General features: G+C 37.2%; 1 protein-coding gene across 1 annotated transcript in view; it reads left to right on the forward strand.

Annotated features, from left to right (window-relative positions):
* LOC149802771 (uncharacterized) overlaps nucleotides 1-17,981 on the forward strand; it is a 308,654-nt gene that overhangs the window by 178,155 nt on the left and 112,518 nt on the right. Inside the window, exons 52-58 of the mRNA XM_089953831.1 lie at nucleotides 1,290-1,576; nucleotides 7,935-8,066; nucleotides 13,176-13,271; nucleotides 15,076-15,276; nucleotides 16,260-16,536; nucleotides 17,049-17,130; nucleotides 17,604-17,700. Of these exons, the coding sequence (XP_089809957.1) occupies nucleotides 1,290-1,576; nucleotides 7,935-8,066; nucleotides 13,176-13,271; nucleotides 15,076-15,276; nucleotides 16,260-16,536; nucleotides 17,049-17,130; nucleotides 17,604-17,700 (1,172 nt within the window). The remainder of the gene's footprint in view (nucleotides 1-1,289; nucleotides 1,577-7,934; nucleotides 8,067-13,175; nucleotides 13,272-15,075; nucleotides 15,277-16,259; nucleotides 16,537-17,048; nucleotides 17,131-17,603; nucleotides 17,701-17,981) is intronic.

The raw sequence follows: 17,981 nt of genomic DNA on the forward strand, positions 1-17,981 counted from the left end.
CAGTCACGTTACTGGCTCCAAGTCAATTAGAAGTTACATTGAGCTTATTTACTTCATACACATTCTTTTCTCAAATATAGTCCCTCTCTGGAAAGGCCACACCTCTTATAAGACCACTTTCCCAGTGCAGAAGGGACGGCCTTATAAGAGGGAGACCAATGTAATAATTGTACTATAGGGCAGAGAGAGAGAGAGAATTTACTGTCAGCCATGTATGTGAATAGGGCTGATGGAGACAATTTACTGTCAACCATGTACATGAATAGGGTTGATAGAGAGAATTTACTGTCAACCATGTACATGAATAGGGCTGATAGAGAGAATTTACTGTCAACCATGTACCACTGAATAGGGCTGATGGAGAGAATTTACTATATAACATGCACATGAGAGGGGCAGATGGAGAGAATTTACTAAATAACATGTACATGAGAGGGGCAGATGGAGAGAATTTACTATATAACATGTACATGAGAGGGGCAGATGGAGAGAATTTACTGAATAATATAGACCTGAGAAGGGCAGATGGAGAGAATTTACTATATAATGTGTATATGAGAAGGGCAGATGGAGAGAATTTACTATATAACATGTACATGAGAGGGGTAGATGGAGAGAATTTACTATATAACATATACATGAGAGGGGCAGATAGAGAGAATTTACTATATAACAAATACATGAGAGGGGCAGATTGAGAGCATTTACTGTATAACATCTACATGAGAGGGGCAGATGGAGAGAATTTACTATATAACATGTACATGAGAGGGGCAGATGGAGAGAATTTACTATATAACATATACATGAGAGGGGCAGATGGAGAGAATTTACTATATAAATTGTACATGGAAGGGGAAGATAGAGAGAACTTACAACATAATGTTTACAGTTTCAAGTCTTTATAACTTAAAATTATACTCTGATTTTCATATTTCTTCAATAGACTTACGAATTTTATTTCAACAACTGGAACATTTTTCAAAATGAAAAAAGTGTTTTTTAGAAAGAAATACATAATGAATAGGTGGAGCATTCTGCATTTTTTTGAAACGTCATTTGTTATTGATTTGTATATAAGTTGCTTTGTATTCTTTTTCCATACATGCAGTTTAATCATATTTGCCACATATTAACAGAAGAATGGGGTGGATTAAAGTTCAGGTCAAGGTTACAGGGTTGTTTAGTTTGGTGTTGCTAGGGCTGTAGTGACATCATTGCAGGTGAGATGATTTTATGAATTTTATAGAATTTCAATGTACAGGCAAATGATTTAATCTACTTTTCAGTATGTGGATAACACTTGGTTGCAATGGAAATCTACAGACCATGAAGTGCTATGATAAAACTGGTTTCCGTGGTTACATCAGTCAGGTCAATGTTTACAACCGTCCATTAGACTTTGTAACTGAGATTCCACAGTTTATCAACAAGCCACAGATAGTATTTATTCCTGGATCGATTTTGCAGTGGAATGAGTACTCTCTAATCCATGGTGTGCGACAAGTGATACTTTCAACAGCTTCCCTGGGGTCATGTCAGGACCCTTTGTCAACTTCATGTCTAACTAGAGCAGGTATATATGATAAGATACTTTTCTTCTAAAAAGTCAAACAGTAAAATCTGTCTTGAGAAACCTCTCCTATGAGTGATGACTACCTGTTCTTTAGGACCACAACTGTAATGCATTATGATCGATTTTATTATATAAACCCACTGACATGAGCTCTGAGTGAGCGAACACCTGTAGAGATTGGTTTTCTTGAAAATAAAGGAAGTTGATATTAAAAAGTGAATAATTTCATTAGAAAAGGCTGTTTATTGACAATTATTCCCAATGCAATTATAGAATGAGTTATTGCCATTAAACAGCATTGTTATGACAACACACACGCACACACACACACTAACACACACACATGGTTTTCTCTATGTCCAGTTAGGATGGCAGCCCCTTCATTCTTCAAATGTCACTCAATAGCTCAAGCCCTCACTTATAGTACAATCAATGTTTTTGGATCCTGTTGTGCATAAGTTCTTGAGGGGGAGGTGTGTATCTGTATCTACATGCATATACATCATCGTCATTGTTGACTCATTCTCAAGAGACCATGTGAATAGCACCCTTGGAGTGTCATCTGTCTATGGGGTTTTGGCATTGTCTGCTATGGCTATGCAGGCATATGTGCAAGTGACAGTCCTTATTGCAGTTGGCGCAGACATACTGGGAAGTCTGAAGTGCTGGGGTTGCTGCCATGCTCTACTTTCTCTCATGCTTCTCTGCTGCCAGCTGGCCTCTCCTCAGATAAGCATCTGTTATGCCCTTGCTTGCCATCAGTCTCCAGATGCCTCAGTCCTTGGCCAGCACTTCCCAGCCATCAAGTGAAATGTCGTGCACCTTCATGTCCCATTGCACACATCCTTGAAACACAGTGAGGGGTGGCCGATTCTTCTGGTGCCAGTAGCTAGCTGTCCATATAGGATGTCCTTTGGCAGCCTCCTACCCTCCATGCGTCGAACATGTCCCGGCCATTGAAGGTGGCATTTGCTCAGCAGGGAGTACATGCTGAGGGTACTTGCATGCTGCAGGATCTTGCTGTGTGGGATGTGGTCTTGCCAGCTGATTTTCCAGATGCGTTTTAGGCACCGTATATGGAAGGAGTTGAGCCAGTGCTCTTGCCTCATGTAGGTACTCCAGTTCTCACTTCCATATAGAAGGGTGCTGATAATGCAGTGCTGGTAGACTTGGAATTTGGTGTGCGCTGTCATTGCATTGTTTTCCCATACCTTCTTTGTTAGTCATGCCATGATGGTGTTTGCTTTCCAAGCCTTCTGTCCAGCTCCATATCAAGTGAGAGAGTGTTGCTGATGGTTGACCCCAGGTAAGTAAAGTTGTTGACTGCTTCCAGGGTGACACCATTGATTTTGATGGAAGTGGCAATGGTGGTATCTTGCACACTGACGTTTGTCTTTTCCAAGCTGATGGTGAGCCGAAATTGATTGCAGGCATCAGCAAAACAGTCTCCCAGTCTCTGGAGGGCACCATGGTGTGGGTCACAAGAGTGACATCATCTGCAAAAAGCATCTCCCTGATGAGCACCGACGTCACTTTGGTCTTCAAGCACAGTTGTGCAAGGTTAAACAGCATCCCATCGGACCTGGTGTGCAGATATACATGATCTGTGGTTGAGTTGAAGATGTAGGACAGGAGCAGGGAGATGATCCCAAAAAGGGTCGGCATCAGCACGCAGCCCTGCTTCACACCACAGTTGATTGGGAAGGAGTCTGAGGAGGATCCATCATACAGGGCTTTTCCCTTCCTGTTGGCATGGAAAGAGATTATCATGCTGCAGAGTTTTGGGGGGCAACCAATCTTACATTGGTGGCATTGCGCGTGTCCTGGGGAACTGCTCCTTCCTCAAAGCAGAGGCAAAGTAAATCATGCACAGGCTGAAGCACTGTTGGTTTCCCACATTTGATAGCTTCGGGCAGGATGCTGTCACTACCTGATGTTTTGTCATTTGGAAGGGAGTTGATTGCTTTGCTGAGCTCCTCTAAGGTGGGCACTTTATCAAGCTCCTCCATGGTGGGCAGTTTTTTTATGCTGCTAAGTATAGCTGTGAGTAGTGTTCTACCCATCTGGCCATCTGTTGCTTATGATCAGTGATCTCTTCCGTCAGAGATTTCAAGGTAGTGACCCCTTTCACTGTAGGGCCTAGAGCCTTCTTGATTCCACTGTACATACCTTGGATGTTTCCAGACTTGGCACTGCACTGGATTCCTTCACACAGTTGCTGCCAGTACTCATTCACGCACTGTCTAGCAGTGTGTTAGGTGTTGCTTCTGGCACTTCTGAGGGCATTTTCAGTATGCTATGAAGGCTTTCCATTTGTTCTTGATCATTGATTCCATCCTTAAAAGGTGTGCATTGAACCAATTCTGGCTGGGCCATTCCTTATTGCTAAATGTGGACATGGCTGTGCTGTAGACGGCACCCTTCATGGCGTGGCGTTCCACTTGGCTCTGGCATCATATTCTGGCAGGTCCTGGAGAGCCTGGTCCAAGGCAGACAAGTACTCCTCCACCTTTAGGGGGACTGACATCTGAGCAGTGCTGATGCAAGGGCATCCTTCTGGTTTTGACCAGTGTAATGTGTGGCTGTAGGTGCACCCTACTGCTCATGAGGGCATGGTTATAGTCACAGTCTGAACTGTGGTAGGTTCTGGTTGAGAGGATGCTGATGACCTAGTCGAGCTGGTGCCAATGATGAGACCTGGTGTGTTTCCATGACACTTTGTGTTGTGACTTACACTTGAAGAAGGTGTTTGTGATGCACAGGTCATGGTAGGTGCACATCTCCAGCAGTCTCTGACCATTTTCATTGGTCTTTTCAGTGCCATGATGTCCTAGGCAGTTAGACTATAACTCATGGTCTGCACCTACTCTAGCATTAAAGTCACCCGAGGAGGAATAGTGGTTCGTCTTTGGGGCATCCTTTGATCTTTTTGTCCAGCTGCCCATAGAACTGATCCTTTGTGTCTTCTGAAGACATAAAGGTGAAGGCGTAGACACTGAGGATGTTGACAGGACCTGCAGCAGTGGTGAGGCAGACAAGAGATGCTCAGTGCCCCCTGTGGGAGGCTCAACCTAGGCCAGGAGGTTGTTTTTGATGGCAAAGCCCACTCTGTGCTGGTGGGGCATATCACATTTGTTACCCTTCCAGAAGAAGGTGTAGTTCTCCTCTCCGAGGTAGTCACTAGAAGCAAGCCTCATTTCCTGGATAATAGCTATGCTGATATTTAGTCTGGTGAGCTCTCTATCAATGATGGCCATCTTTCTGGTGTTGTTCACCTCCTGGAGGTCATCAGAGATGCCTGAGCACATGGTGCACACATTCCAGCTTGCAAATTGAAGAGCTTAGAGTCTTCTTTGTTGGTTTCTTGTTTCTTTCATCTGGTATGGAATTTCCATCTGCTTGTCATACTTAGCAACACACTGAGTTCCAGACACCCACTGGAGCAGGCAGACATTGGCAGGTCAACACCTTACTGGCTGAGGGCTGACCAGGTTGAGGCAGGCACTAGTCAGCCAGTGGGACACAATGATCCTGCCCACCATTGAAGCTGACCCATGGCACCCCTTCCCTATGTCAATCGGGTGTGACTTATAACCCATAAACTGCCAGCTTCCATGTTGTTTTCTCACTCAGTAGCAAGACTGGAGTGACATCTCCAGGGCACAAGCCTGGGCATGGAGTATGGAGATCCTGGTCTGCCCAGACATCAGGATTGCTCTCTTGTCCTTGCTGGTGGGGTCCAAAGGATTGCTGAGCATGACATTTGGCACCAGTTTGGAAGCAGGAGCTGCTGGAAGGAAGTCATAGTTGACACCCAGCTGCCTTAGGGGCTCCACTCCCATAACCATTCCTTCTCCTGAAGATATCCACAAGGCAGCGGAGCCATCATCCAATGGCTGGGACTTGATGGGTTTGGAATCAGAGTTTCCTTCTCTTAGATGAACTGCTTGACAAGGCTAAGGAGCTCCATCTGCCCAGGATTGGAGTAGGAGTTTTCTTTCTCTTAAACTGGCTGCCTGCCAAGGCTAATGAGCCCAGTCTGCCCACCCAGTTATACCACTGGGCACTTGGTCGCACCACACAGCAGGCTCTGTGAAAACATGGGACCCCCATGTGAAGGTGCTGTTGTTGACACAGTAGTGTAGGAGAGGCCATATGCAAGTAACCTCCTGCCCAGCAGAGCCTGACAGTGGTCCTGTGGCGATCATTACACCTGTAAAGGAAAGGCTGCAAGAGATGCTTCACTTTCCTTTGGTGAGCAGGACATTAGGCCCAGACCTTGCACACACCCCCCATATACATATAATCCATATATAACCAAAGCCTGATCATGAAAGAAAGTAAAATTCTAATACTTGAGAAAAACTTTTATGTAGTTGAAAGAAGTAAAGTTAGGTGACAGACAAGATAAATAAATGTTACCTTAGTCAATGTTGCAGTTCATATGCTAATATATGTATATGTGATCTTCAGATTAAAGTGTTAGTGTTTTATGATCTATATTAATATTGCTATAAAATTATTTTCAGATGAATGCATGCTGTATTTGAACAAGAACTATGAATAAATGGGTTCAGGTGTGCCTTTAATATTCTTAGGTTTTTAGATCCCTTTTATGAATATGCTTGAATTGTGAGCAAACTTTGAAATTGTCATTGAATTTACTTTAATTTGTAACCATATATTTATGCATTTCATTTTCTTTATTGTTCATATTTTGAAAAAGAATCAGTATTCAAAGTTTTTAGAAAATAGCAATTGGGTGTGTCATCTGCGAATTAGATGGATGTGGTCTCCCATTTACAGCATCCTGGAACATATGCATTATGGGAGTACATTTTCTTTACTTCATGAAGGGTGTACTGCATGTTCATTTACTGGCAGACATTGTTGGTCGCTTCAAATCCACAAAATTATCAACAGTCTGAATGCATTTTTGTCAGTTACAAAGACAACACGATGATGCTAAACTAAGGCTGCAATGAATTCCTAGCTGTTGAGGAAGCAAATTTTTTAGGTATTGTTTTCGATGAGATCTTGCCTTCATTCCACACATTAAGAAATTGAATGCTAAATGCTTGAAAGCCTTTCAGTTACTCAAAGAATAGTTCACACTGACTAGGGTGCTGATCGAAAAATTGTTCCAAACCTATATAGAACCTTTATTAGATCCAAACTGGACTTTAGTTTGTGTTGTTGATGGTTCAGCCAAAAAGCCATATTTAATGATGCTTGACCCAATGCACTATTCAAGCAATACAACTCAATTTAGAACTGATTAGCACATCCCCATGTGAATGATTTTTGGGGGGTGAAGTGCATGAGCCACCTGTCACATCACAGAGAAACATTATCTTTACAATATTCCCTAGAAGTTAGATCCAACCCTTTAAATTTTTAAACTTTTCTAACCCTAATGCAAAAGATCATACCCAAATAAACCAAATACCATTTCTGTTCTTGGCATTAGAATATCTCTCAACCATACTAATAAAAAATTTGACCTTTCAATATTCAAAAGTTGATTTTTTGTCACACCTCCCAGGCTTTTAAAAGAATCTAAAGTACTTTTTGCACTCTGTGAAGGAGAAAAAATCCCAAACAAACCTTTCCACTGTTTTCATGATTCTTATAAGGAACTGTTACATATGTTCAGCACATGATTGAACTTTTTGATATGGTAAATGTGTCATGTACATTAAATTTCTTGAAGGAAAAAATAGTTGTTCTAAAATGTAGCTTATGTGCAGCCTATTTCCTTTGAGTATTTTTGACCAGCATGTGTCATGTTAATCATCCTAATTTATCTTTTATCTAATTGCTTTTTATACACACCATTGACATTCACTGTTGAGTGGGAACTTTGATAAATTTTCCTTGCCTTTTCATCTTAGTCTTTTTATACTTTTATCACAAACTGGCTTTGATACATAAATCTTTCGTATATAAACCTTTTTCATGGCATTTTATATCTATATGGTGGTGATGCACTGTAAAATCCACAATCAACCAGATTTTACTTCATGTGTAACACAAAATACAATAATTTTGGTAGTTGGAATAGTGTACAAGTAGAGTTCATTTTGGAAGGCGATTGATTTAGAAGAAAAAGAATGAGCCATCTGCAACACAAGCAAATCCTACAAAACTTAATCTCGTATCATTTTGATGGAGTTTGACTTTGTGATGTGCAGCAGTGAAGGGTGGGGGGTATTTAACTTTTTACACAAACTGCAAACACCATATTGATATTAGTCACTCATGAGTGTATGACACCCACTGACATAGCAACACCAGCCAGCATGTTTATCACACCTTCACAGCAGTGCAGATTTGATTCAGATTGATTCTGTTTCAGATCGTGAGGCTCCAGTAATTCAAAACTGCCCACAGGACATAGTTGTGTACTCAGATACAAGACTGAAGACAGTTAGCTGGACAGAGCCAACAATAACTGGAGCCAAAACAACTGAGATAAGTCACAGATCAGGTACATCATCTGTTCCGCCTGAATTGTTTACATTTCATTGATCCCCATATGTCTTTATTTAGAAATAGAAAATCAAAATCAAGTTGAAAACCAAATTGTGTTTGGAAAATTAGCAGCAAATTTATTCTTTCTGACGAGTTAATAATTTAGACGCATTTGAATAATAGACACAACAAGGCAATTTAGGCCCATTTGAATAATAGACACAACAAGGCAATTTAGACCCATTTGAATAATAGACACAACAAGGCTATTTAGACCCATTTGAATAATAGACACATCAAGGCAGTTTAGACCTGTTTGAATAATAGACTCAACAAGGCAATTTAGACTCATTTGAATAATAGACACAACAAGGAAATTTAGACCTGTTTGAATAATAGATGCAACAAGGCAGATTAGACCTGTTTGAATAATAGACACAAGGCAATTTAGACCCATTTGAATAATAGACACAACAAGGCAATTTAGACCTGTTTGAATAATAGACACAACAAGGCAGTTTAGACCTGTTTGAATAATAGACACAACAAGGCAATTTAGACCCATTTGAATAATAGACACAATAAGGCAATTTCAAATTCTAAATTGTTTTCTCTAAAGTTAAGTAACCAGGCATCAGATTTCTTGTGTCACAAAATTTACAAATATTTCAAAACATCGCAGTCACTTTTGAAAAACTTGATTGTTGTAAAGTCCAGAACTTCACATGCTTCATTATAATAACAATTGCCTATATGTAGGAACAAATCAAATCACTGGCATTTTGAAACAGGATAATAATAATAATAATAATAATAATAATAGTAATAATGCTTTATTTATAGAGAGTGGCTCATTAGTCAAGGACTATTCACCCCTGAGGCCCTCTTAAGGAGAGTATAACAATACACATTATATGAAGATAGCAATAATTACTGTGTATTTTAATATGTTTAGTATTAAAATATTAAATTCCATTATCTATTAGAAACATATACATGCTCATGATATCTCTTCCTAAATACTCTAATATTTTCAGCAGATTTTGCATGTCGTAGAAGCTTGTTCCACAGAACTGTACCAGAGTATTGGAAGCTCTTTAAATTGCTCTGTTCTTGGTTTTTGTGCTAGAAGGTTACCATGTGATATTGATCTCAACTGGTATTGTGTTGAAAAAGACCTGAATAAATCCTGAAGATACTCTGGTGCAGTTCCATGTAGACATTTATATAAAAAAACTGCCTTGTAAAAATCTATCCTGTCATCTACTGTGAACCATTTGAGTTCTGTAAATAATGCTTTTGAAGGATGATCAATAGATACATCTAAAATTACATGTGCTGCTCGTTTTTGAAATTTATAAATCCTGTCAAGCTCAGATTTAGCACAGTTTCCCCATTCATTTGAACAACAATCCCCTGTTGGAAGAATATATGACTTGTAGTAAAGATTGCGAGTTTCCATAGGTAAATATTCCTTGATTCTGCTGTGTAGGGCAATTTTTGGTTGACAATGTTTTTACAAAGCTTATCAATATGGTCATTCCATAATAAATTATTATCTATGGACACACCTACAAGCCTTTCATGTTTGACATTTTCTGATGGATGATTATTTATTGTAAGAGGTAGTTCTGGGTTTCCTGACTTGTGTCGTTTATGTGATTTCCCCCAAATCATACATTTTGTTTTACCTTCATTAATTACCATACTATTTTGTTGTGCCAATGTTTTGGACTCAAATAAAATATGAGTTTAATCTCATTTGGATAACTTCCGTATCAAAACTAGATGTATACAAGGTTGCTTTGTCTGCAGACAAATCTGTATTTGTGGATTCATTATTTAATGGCAGATGATTGATATAGATAAGGAAGAGGAGAGGGCCTAAAACTGAGCCTTGAGGGACCCCTGAATGTATAGTGCAAGATAATATTGCCAATGCTTACTTGTTGAGACCTTTGGTTTAGGTATGATCTAAACCAGTTTAAAGAAGGATTGTTGAACCTGTAACAGTTCAATTTTTATGGCAGAATTGCATGATCAACAAGATCAAAGGCTTTCTTGAAGCCAAGGAAAACAATCCCAGTCATATGTCCATTATCCATTTCCTTCAGCCAAAGATCAATTAATTTGGTAAGTTCTGTTTGGCATGAGTGGTACACCACTCCCTCGATAACTTGCACCCTGATAACTCGTGAACCCACTTATAACGTGGTATCAGGTGTGGATCCCATTTTTTAAACCCGAAAATACCCCCAAAATTCATCCCTATTTGTTGAACTTGAAGAAAATTGCGATCAAAATCGGTAATGGAAGCTTTGATGTATCGCTCGTTTTATCGTTGAAAATGGTAGATAGGACTTGGAAATTTTAATCAACACTATGAAATATCAAATTTAAAAATAACTCATACAATTTTTTACATTTTGTTTCCAAACGACATTACTAGTACACCGCAATTAACGATATGTAAGGAAATTTCGATCAATGAAAATGTCACTTATGCCGAGCAGTACATTACTTTAATAAATAAATACAAATTAAACTTAAAAAATTATTAATTGAAATTTGTGTTCTAGTTCCATCTTTTAGTTTCTTTTAAGTGTAAGCATCACAAGTGCAATGTGTCCTCTTGTAATTAAACGTAAAATGCGTAAATCTACCGTAAGAGCTATGTCCACGATCGTTTCTCTGAGAATCTAATTAAGTGCTGACCGTGTTTTGATAACTGACTTGCGGAAGTATTTGTTGTATTGTTGCACTGAATTAAAAGCTGGCCTCCTTTATATTATCACGTTAATTATGTCTTTTGAATAAAACAAAAAGGAGGTGGAATAAAAGAAAAGTTAAAAGGCACAAAAATCAGACTAACTTAAAATCTAGCTGCCTCGGTCATATGTCGGGTGAACTCACTTCATTTGATCAATCGAACACTGTAATAAACGTTATTGTGTACGTAACAGAAACTACCTTAAATTAACCGACTCTTTCGTAACTGTGATCAAAGATAACAAGGCAGCAAAGCGAAAAGAATACTTCGTAAAATAAAGAGCTTGATTTCACAGATACGGACCATTGTGGGCAAGCGAGTTTCAGAGAATTCTTGAACTGGCATTTAGAGATATCCTCAAGGATGATAAGAACTTTCATTATTACTTCCAAAGAAATCACGACATGAACATTGTACTAATTGAACAACATGGCTACATGCTATTCAGATAATTTTGACAATACAGGTAAAATTGATCTTGGTCCATAATTCCCTGCATCCTCCTTTTCTCCTTTCTTAAAGATAGGCATAACCGTTGCACATTTCAGTGTTTTCTGGAAAATTACCACTCATTATGCTTAAGTTTATGATATGTGTTTGTGACTTTGTTATTACTGGTGCAGCTGCAGCAACTTTAAGATTCTTGGACCAATACCATCCAATCTAGAGGATTTATTAATATTCACCTTAATTAGCATATCAAAAACATCAGCTTGGATATCATTTGATGCTGTATAAGGTCATGTCTTTAATGTGCATCACTGCAGTTGATAGGTGCTTTGTGAGGTTTTGGTTTGTTGTTAGAATCAAGTCATGTCCAAGCCCCACAGTAATTATATCCAGGAAGGTGTTTTTATTTTACCAGAGAACTTACTCCACGGTGTTCATGGTGACTTTGTTAATGCAGCCATGATAAAACCACTGACGACTTTTTTAATAAAGGTTAACTTCTTTGCTCCATATTGAACTAAAGTTCCAGTGATTGATGCTCATCTATTATGTTTCTGAACTCTAACTGGATTTGTGGTATGTGTTTTTGCACAACATTGCACACAATTTAAAGACATGATTATATGATAATACTGTATTATGCAATGGCATCATGAAAAAGGAAATTCACCGATGCTTTCAGTAAAAAGAATGAATTTTCTGTCATTGGTTTTTATGCATATTAAGCAACACCTAAATTGGTGATGGAACCATGTTTCCAAATTCAGTTTGTACACTATTCTTCAGTTAAGCTGGATCAGGTAAAAATTTGCTGCTGTTGAGTATGGTGTTATGATGGTTAACATGGGATAAGCTGTATATTGATTGTGCATTTGGCTGATAAGCAGCTATGTTATGATTTTTTTTAAAATGCTTGAAAACACTGAGTGACAAAAGACTATTGTCTTCTAAAGTTTAATTTCAGTGCATTCTTGGAAGTTTCTATATCTTCTTTTTCCATTCATGGATTGTACTCAAATTGGAACATAGTATGATGGATGTTTATAAGGTGTTGTTCGTAGATGGGGAATTATTAGCAAGGAGTAATTTTCATGAATTTGATGATTCACTGGACTTGTTTACGAGGACTTGAACTAACGATGTAATGACTAGATTTGATTTTCACAATTATGCTTTCTTTGTGCTTTCTGACTTGATGTAAACACTCAATATGCAAGGTCCTGATCTGTGTATTGATAAATTTAGAACTTATGCCAGGCATGCACAATGCAATAATGTATGAAATGAACAGTTAGGTAAGTATTTCAGATCTCTGTTTTCTTTAGATTGCAGATTTTTACTTTTTTTTCCAGTCAAATTTGAAATGGCACAAATCGATTTAATTGAAATTTATGACAGTAAGGACATGGGTCAACATCACATGACAGTACGGGGAGTGGTAGTTTAGACATGTGTAATGAAATACATAAAGAAAGAATATTGACATTGCTAGTACCCTGTGGATATTGAGAATTCTTGCCATGAGCTTTCTGTGTGTTGGTTCTTACCTGGGTTTTCCCATGTTCTTCCACCAAAAGAAAAAATAGACTGGCTGCCTCTATAGCCTACAGTATCTTGCACTGAGAAATGGCATTAAACCCCAAACAATGTACCTACCTACCAACCTACCTACCTACCTACCTGCCTACAAATCAATGTGGCATCCAGATAATTGTGAAATTTAATATAAACACATTAAAAAAGGTATAAAACAATCCAGCAGCAAAAGAAATCATATATATACTTAAATATAAAATCTATCAGAAAATGTGTCAAATTTTATTGGTTTTGATGTTATTCTTCCATGCTTTACTAGTATATATGTATAAAATGAGAAGACCGTGTTCTATGTGGTTTTTTATACAGGTGGCACCTACACATGGGGAGTGTACAATGTGACCTATGTGGCCAAGGATGACAATGGAAATGCTGCCATCTGTACATTCAAGATTTATGTCCAAGGTATGTTAAAGATTGGCATTACTTTGCTCAGAAGTTTGAAAACTTTGCAATTTTAGACCTTATTACTAGGATTTCAACATATATATATAATTGTTCATGGATTCTGTGGTTGATCTGTACCAAACTTTGATCCTCTTCCCCATCTACAAGTTCAAGCAGCAACAGAAATGCCATTTTATGCTGAACAAAGATAATTTATTGATCTTGAAGTATGTTAATTCACTTCACAGTGAAAAACCTGCCTTGAGAATGATTGCTTTTAAAATGTTGGAGTATTTAACCTTTCTGAAAACATAATTTTACTTACAATATTTTGTAACATGTCATATGCAGTAGTGTTTAATGTACACCATGATGCTTTGAACCATATCGAGGTGAAAAACTTTGTTCAATCAATTAACAAATGTGCTCCCTACATTTCAAGATCTTGATGATTTCACTGTTTTTCAACATTTAACAACAGTTCTCCTATTTTGAATAATGCATTGTTCATCATTTCTTGCTCAGTGCTTGATTGGTTTATAATAAAATAGTGCTGAATTGTTTGTCTGTTCTTTTATGTCAGTGCTTCATACTTTTGTTGACACTCAATCATATGCAATACATATAAAAAAATAAAATTCTTTGGAAAACTGTGCTGAAGTTCATTGGCTTTGTTCCAATGAGCTTTTCATACCTGCTATGTTCCTTGACAGTGAGGTGGGTTTTTTTGAGACTCTGTACTATGTTTTGATGTCCTAAGGGGGAATCAGTGTGCATGACTAAAAAACAATGTCCAATCGATAATGAGCTATCTGTTCACATGATATTATAGATCATTTCTAGAAATTTGTTTTCTTTGGAGCATTTAATACACTTAGAAACAAGTAATATTTGGTAGACAGAACTATCAAATATCACCACCACATACATACATACACACAAATATATAAACACACACTCATATAATACCAACAACACATGCACTAAATAAAAAATACATAATGTTTCTGTCTTAAAAATCCATTGATGGCAGAATATAATCATAATTAGATGAACTCTTTGCTGCTGCCAGCAGTTAAAGAAGGGATATGAACATAATGCAAGTGTCATCAGTGTTCTTCTTTACACTCATTTACATCAAGACTTGATGGTAAGCTGTTATTCAATTTTTGTTAAATATCTTGTTGAAGTTCATCTCAGTGTAGAAAATATTTCTACATTAGTATTACTGTGAGGAAGCATCAAATATACAATGGCCAGCTGGCAACCCAGGTTAGATCATGAAATCTTGGTTTTCCTGAAGGTAGATGACAGACTTTCTTCATGGCATGGTTAGACACCTAGATCAAAATAGCAGTGTTCTTGTCACCTCCTTTGGTATTAGAGTCATCAATCAGGGCAATTGATTTTTCTGATATATCTCAATTAATTGTTTCCTCTGAAATATTTGGTGTAATTGCATTGTTTATTTGCTGTTTTTGTCCTTTTGCAGCTGGAGTTTTTAGCAACATCACCATCCATGAATGTTTCCTTATTCAGGTCTGAAAATGATCTTAAACTGAAAATGCCAGATTGTACTCTAAAATTAAATTGCTGAAAAGTACATCAGCTCTAGTAACCTGGTGTGTCAATGATTGTTTGAACATGTTAGTTACTTATGGAATTATGATCTGCATTCATGCATTGTTCCAATTAGTCAGTTAGCTGGTATACCAGTATATTTAATTATAATGGATAAAACCCCAAAGTACTTTACTTTTAAGTTTTAGGGAAATTTTCTGAAATCTGGTCTAACTTTTGTATTTTTGTTTCCTTTCTGCAGCCTTGAAGGGTGGAATGGACAACCCTGATCTTGGATACCAGAACTGCTCGACCAGTGGGAATTTCCTTGCCTGCAGTATCGGCTGTAATTCATCTTTGAGCATTGACCGCTATTCACCCAACTATTTCTCAAGGGGACCTTCTGGAAGCTTCAATGTTGATGATAAGTTGTTCCAGAAGCCCAGATATCCACCCTGTAGTAGTAAGTTTTATGAGTTCATACTTTTTTTTAAATTGAAGTTCTCTTTAGAGACTGATATTTTTTAAATTTAAATATGGATTTACTTGACTCCTTTTTAGATAACCTGTTCTGCACCATTGGTTCAGAAAGAGATTATTTATTTGTACAAAACTAACGAAGTATTCAGATTCATTTGCAAAATGAACACAAAGGGTTGGGGTAAAAGCCTACTATATTGACCTGAACTTTAAACCTTCAGAGGAATGTTCACTGGGTTATTTCTCTCAAAATATGTATTGCTGTTATTCTACTTTTTCATGGTGTGAAGCAATTTTCTTATTCATAACAATCATTCATAATGAAAGCATTTAATGCTGGTTTCTCATGACACCTTTTAATGAACAGATTCAGTACCTATGTCTTGTATGGACTGGGCCTTATAAATATTCTGATATTTAAAAAATCACTGGGTTCCTGATAGATATATTATTTTAACCCGCACATAATGGTTACATTAAATTAATGAACATGGAACAAGAAAAGATTAGACTATTTTGAAAACTTTTGAAGATATGTTATTTATAGTAGAATCGGTTATTGCTCAAAAACTTATTTTCTTTGACAGACTGCTGTGACATTGACCTTTTTGACCTTGCTAAATTAACTGATAGACTTATTTGTATCATCAAAGGAAACATATCAGCATGCCAGTCTGTACAAGCTTTAGTGAAGTATGATTGGTATTCAAGCTATTGCATGGAAACTCGTTTACCTTTAATGGATGAAGTATATGAAAATTAATACACAAGTTTAGCTTACAAAAACTGGGAAGTTTGTATACAACTGGAAAACCAGTTTTTGGAGGCAAGAGATTTTTCATCAGTCAGAAATAAACTTATAAAAAGCACTTATTACAGTAGAATGATAGACATTCAAGTTTTAACTGAAAATTGAGAGATATTTTTGATCTTCACACATGGATGAATTTAATTCCATTTTAATAGAAAAAATGTCCAATGCAAAAGCAAGGATCAATGTAACGTTGGTCTACACGATTGCAACTAGCTACTGCCTTGGTGTGAAGCAGGCTTTGATGGATCGCCTTTATGGAGCATTGAGTGGAGCTATGGGTCCTAATGTCATCATGAATATGAAACTATGCAAGCAGGCTGACTGTAAAGATGTGAACATTGTTATCACATGTGGTTCAGGAAGTGGCCGTCGCAAGAGGCAGACTACACCGACTAACACTATTGTGCAACTGACTTTCAGCGAGTCAGAGTAAGTGTTTATCATCTTTACAATTTAGTATTCATGTAATATTATTATTCCATATGTTTTTCATATATCCACAGTCTCTTTCATTCACGCTATTGAGACAGTTGTCTAATAAAAGTAACATCTTTCTTATTATAGTACATATCAAATTTAACATTCTTGGTGTGTCAGTTGATCTATTCATAACTTTTTTCTAGGTTATCTCCCCAACAAAAAATCATGAAAATTTTGAAGATTTTGTACCATTAAATTTGTTGCAACTCTTATCTGATCAAATATGGAATATGACTTTTTTTATATTCGTGTCGGATGCTGTCATACACACACACTCACATACATAACCATGCATGCACACACATACACTCATATAACATCTGACACTTTTAAACTATTATTCATTCTGAAGGATAACTTTTCATATTCATCAGTCTGTTGTAGAACACAAATACAAGACGTCCACAAAAATATATGAAGGCATTTGCATAGCTATTCATGTCAATATCTATATTGAACAGTCCCAGAACAGCTAATGGAAGTCTAACAGTGGAAGAAGTCCTTACAAATCTGATAATGGGCACAGACATGTTCAACTTCAATGTAAGTAAAATATGTCTGGTGTACTTTGTGATATAGGTAGATGATATTTTCTCCTTTTCAAAAGTTGGTGTATTTAGGACATGTCCTTCAGCACTAATTTTACCCAAGATGAGGAAAATTAGTAGGTACAGTGTTACCTTTATAGTAGTATATTATATTTATTCATTTATGTTACTGTGTGAGTTATCTCTGTATTGAAAGGCTGTGATTTCTCCAGGATTTTTACATAGATGGTAAATTTCCCCACTGTCATTTTCATAAGAGAGAATTTTCAGTGTTGTTTGAGCACAGTTTATATGAATAAATTCCATACAGTATGTTTCAACAAATTTATAATAAATAACTTTTAATGATAAAAGATAAGAGTTGAGTTTGTTTATCATTATCAACACAGTAGGAGAAATTGTGTATTATAACAGTAGCTCTATCTCATATGCCTGTAACATGCATTCCGTTATCTACTTTCATTTCAGGATACCATCCCCAGTGGCAATTTGGATAATAATGGGTTTGACATCAGTGTTGTCAGCATATGTCCTCAGGGACAGACTGAAATCGATGGTATTTGTGGTAAGTAAAACTTTAGTAATTTATTTGACATATAATCCCCTACTTTAGAAAATGATCAGATTAAATTATAAACATGCATAATCCTTTCATTTTTAGCTTTCCTAACCATAAGGCCAGGTGAGCTTTTGATATGGGCCTGATTTCAGTGTAAGTCTTGGATCATACATCAGAATTGACTGCATTCAGCTTCTTGTCAAAACCATATAACTGGTTTCAGTTTCAACCAAACTTGGAAGAGAGCGTTGTGGTGTAAAGTCTTAAGTTTGTACAAATGATACCTT

The sequence above is a fragment of the Sinohyriopsis cumingii genome, chromosome 3 (genome assembly GCF_028554795.1).
Source record: "Sinohyriopsis cumingii isolate HCF-2022 chromosome 3, ASM2855479v2, whole genome shotgun sequence".
Classification (NCBI taxonomy): domain Eukaryota; kingdom Metazoa; phylum Mollusca; class Bivalvia; order Unionida; family Unionidae; genus Sinohyriopsis; species Sinohyriopsis cumingii.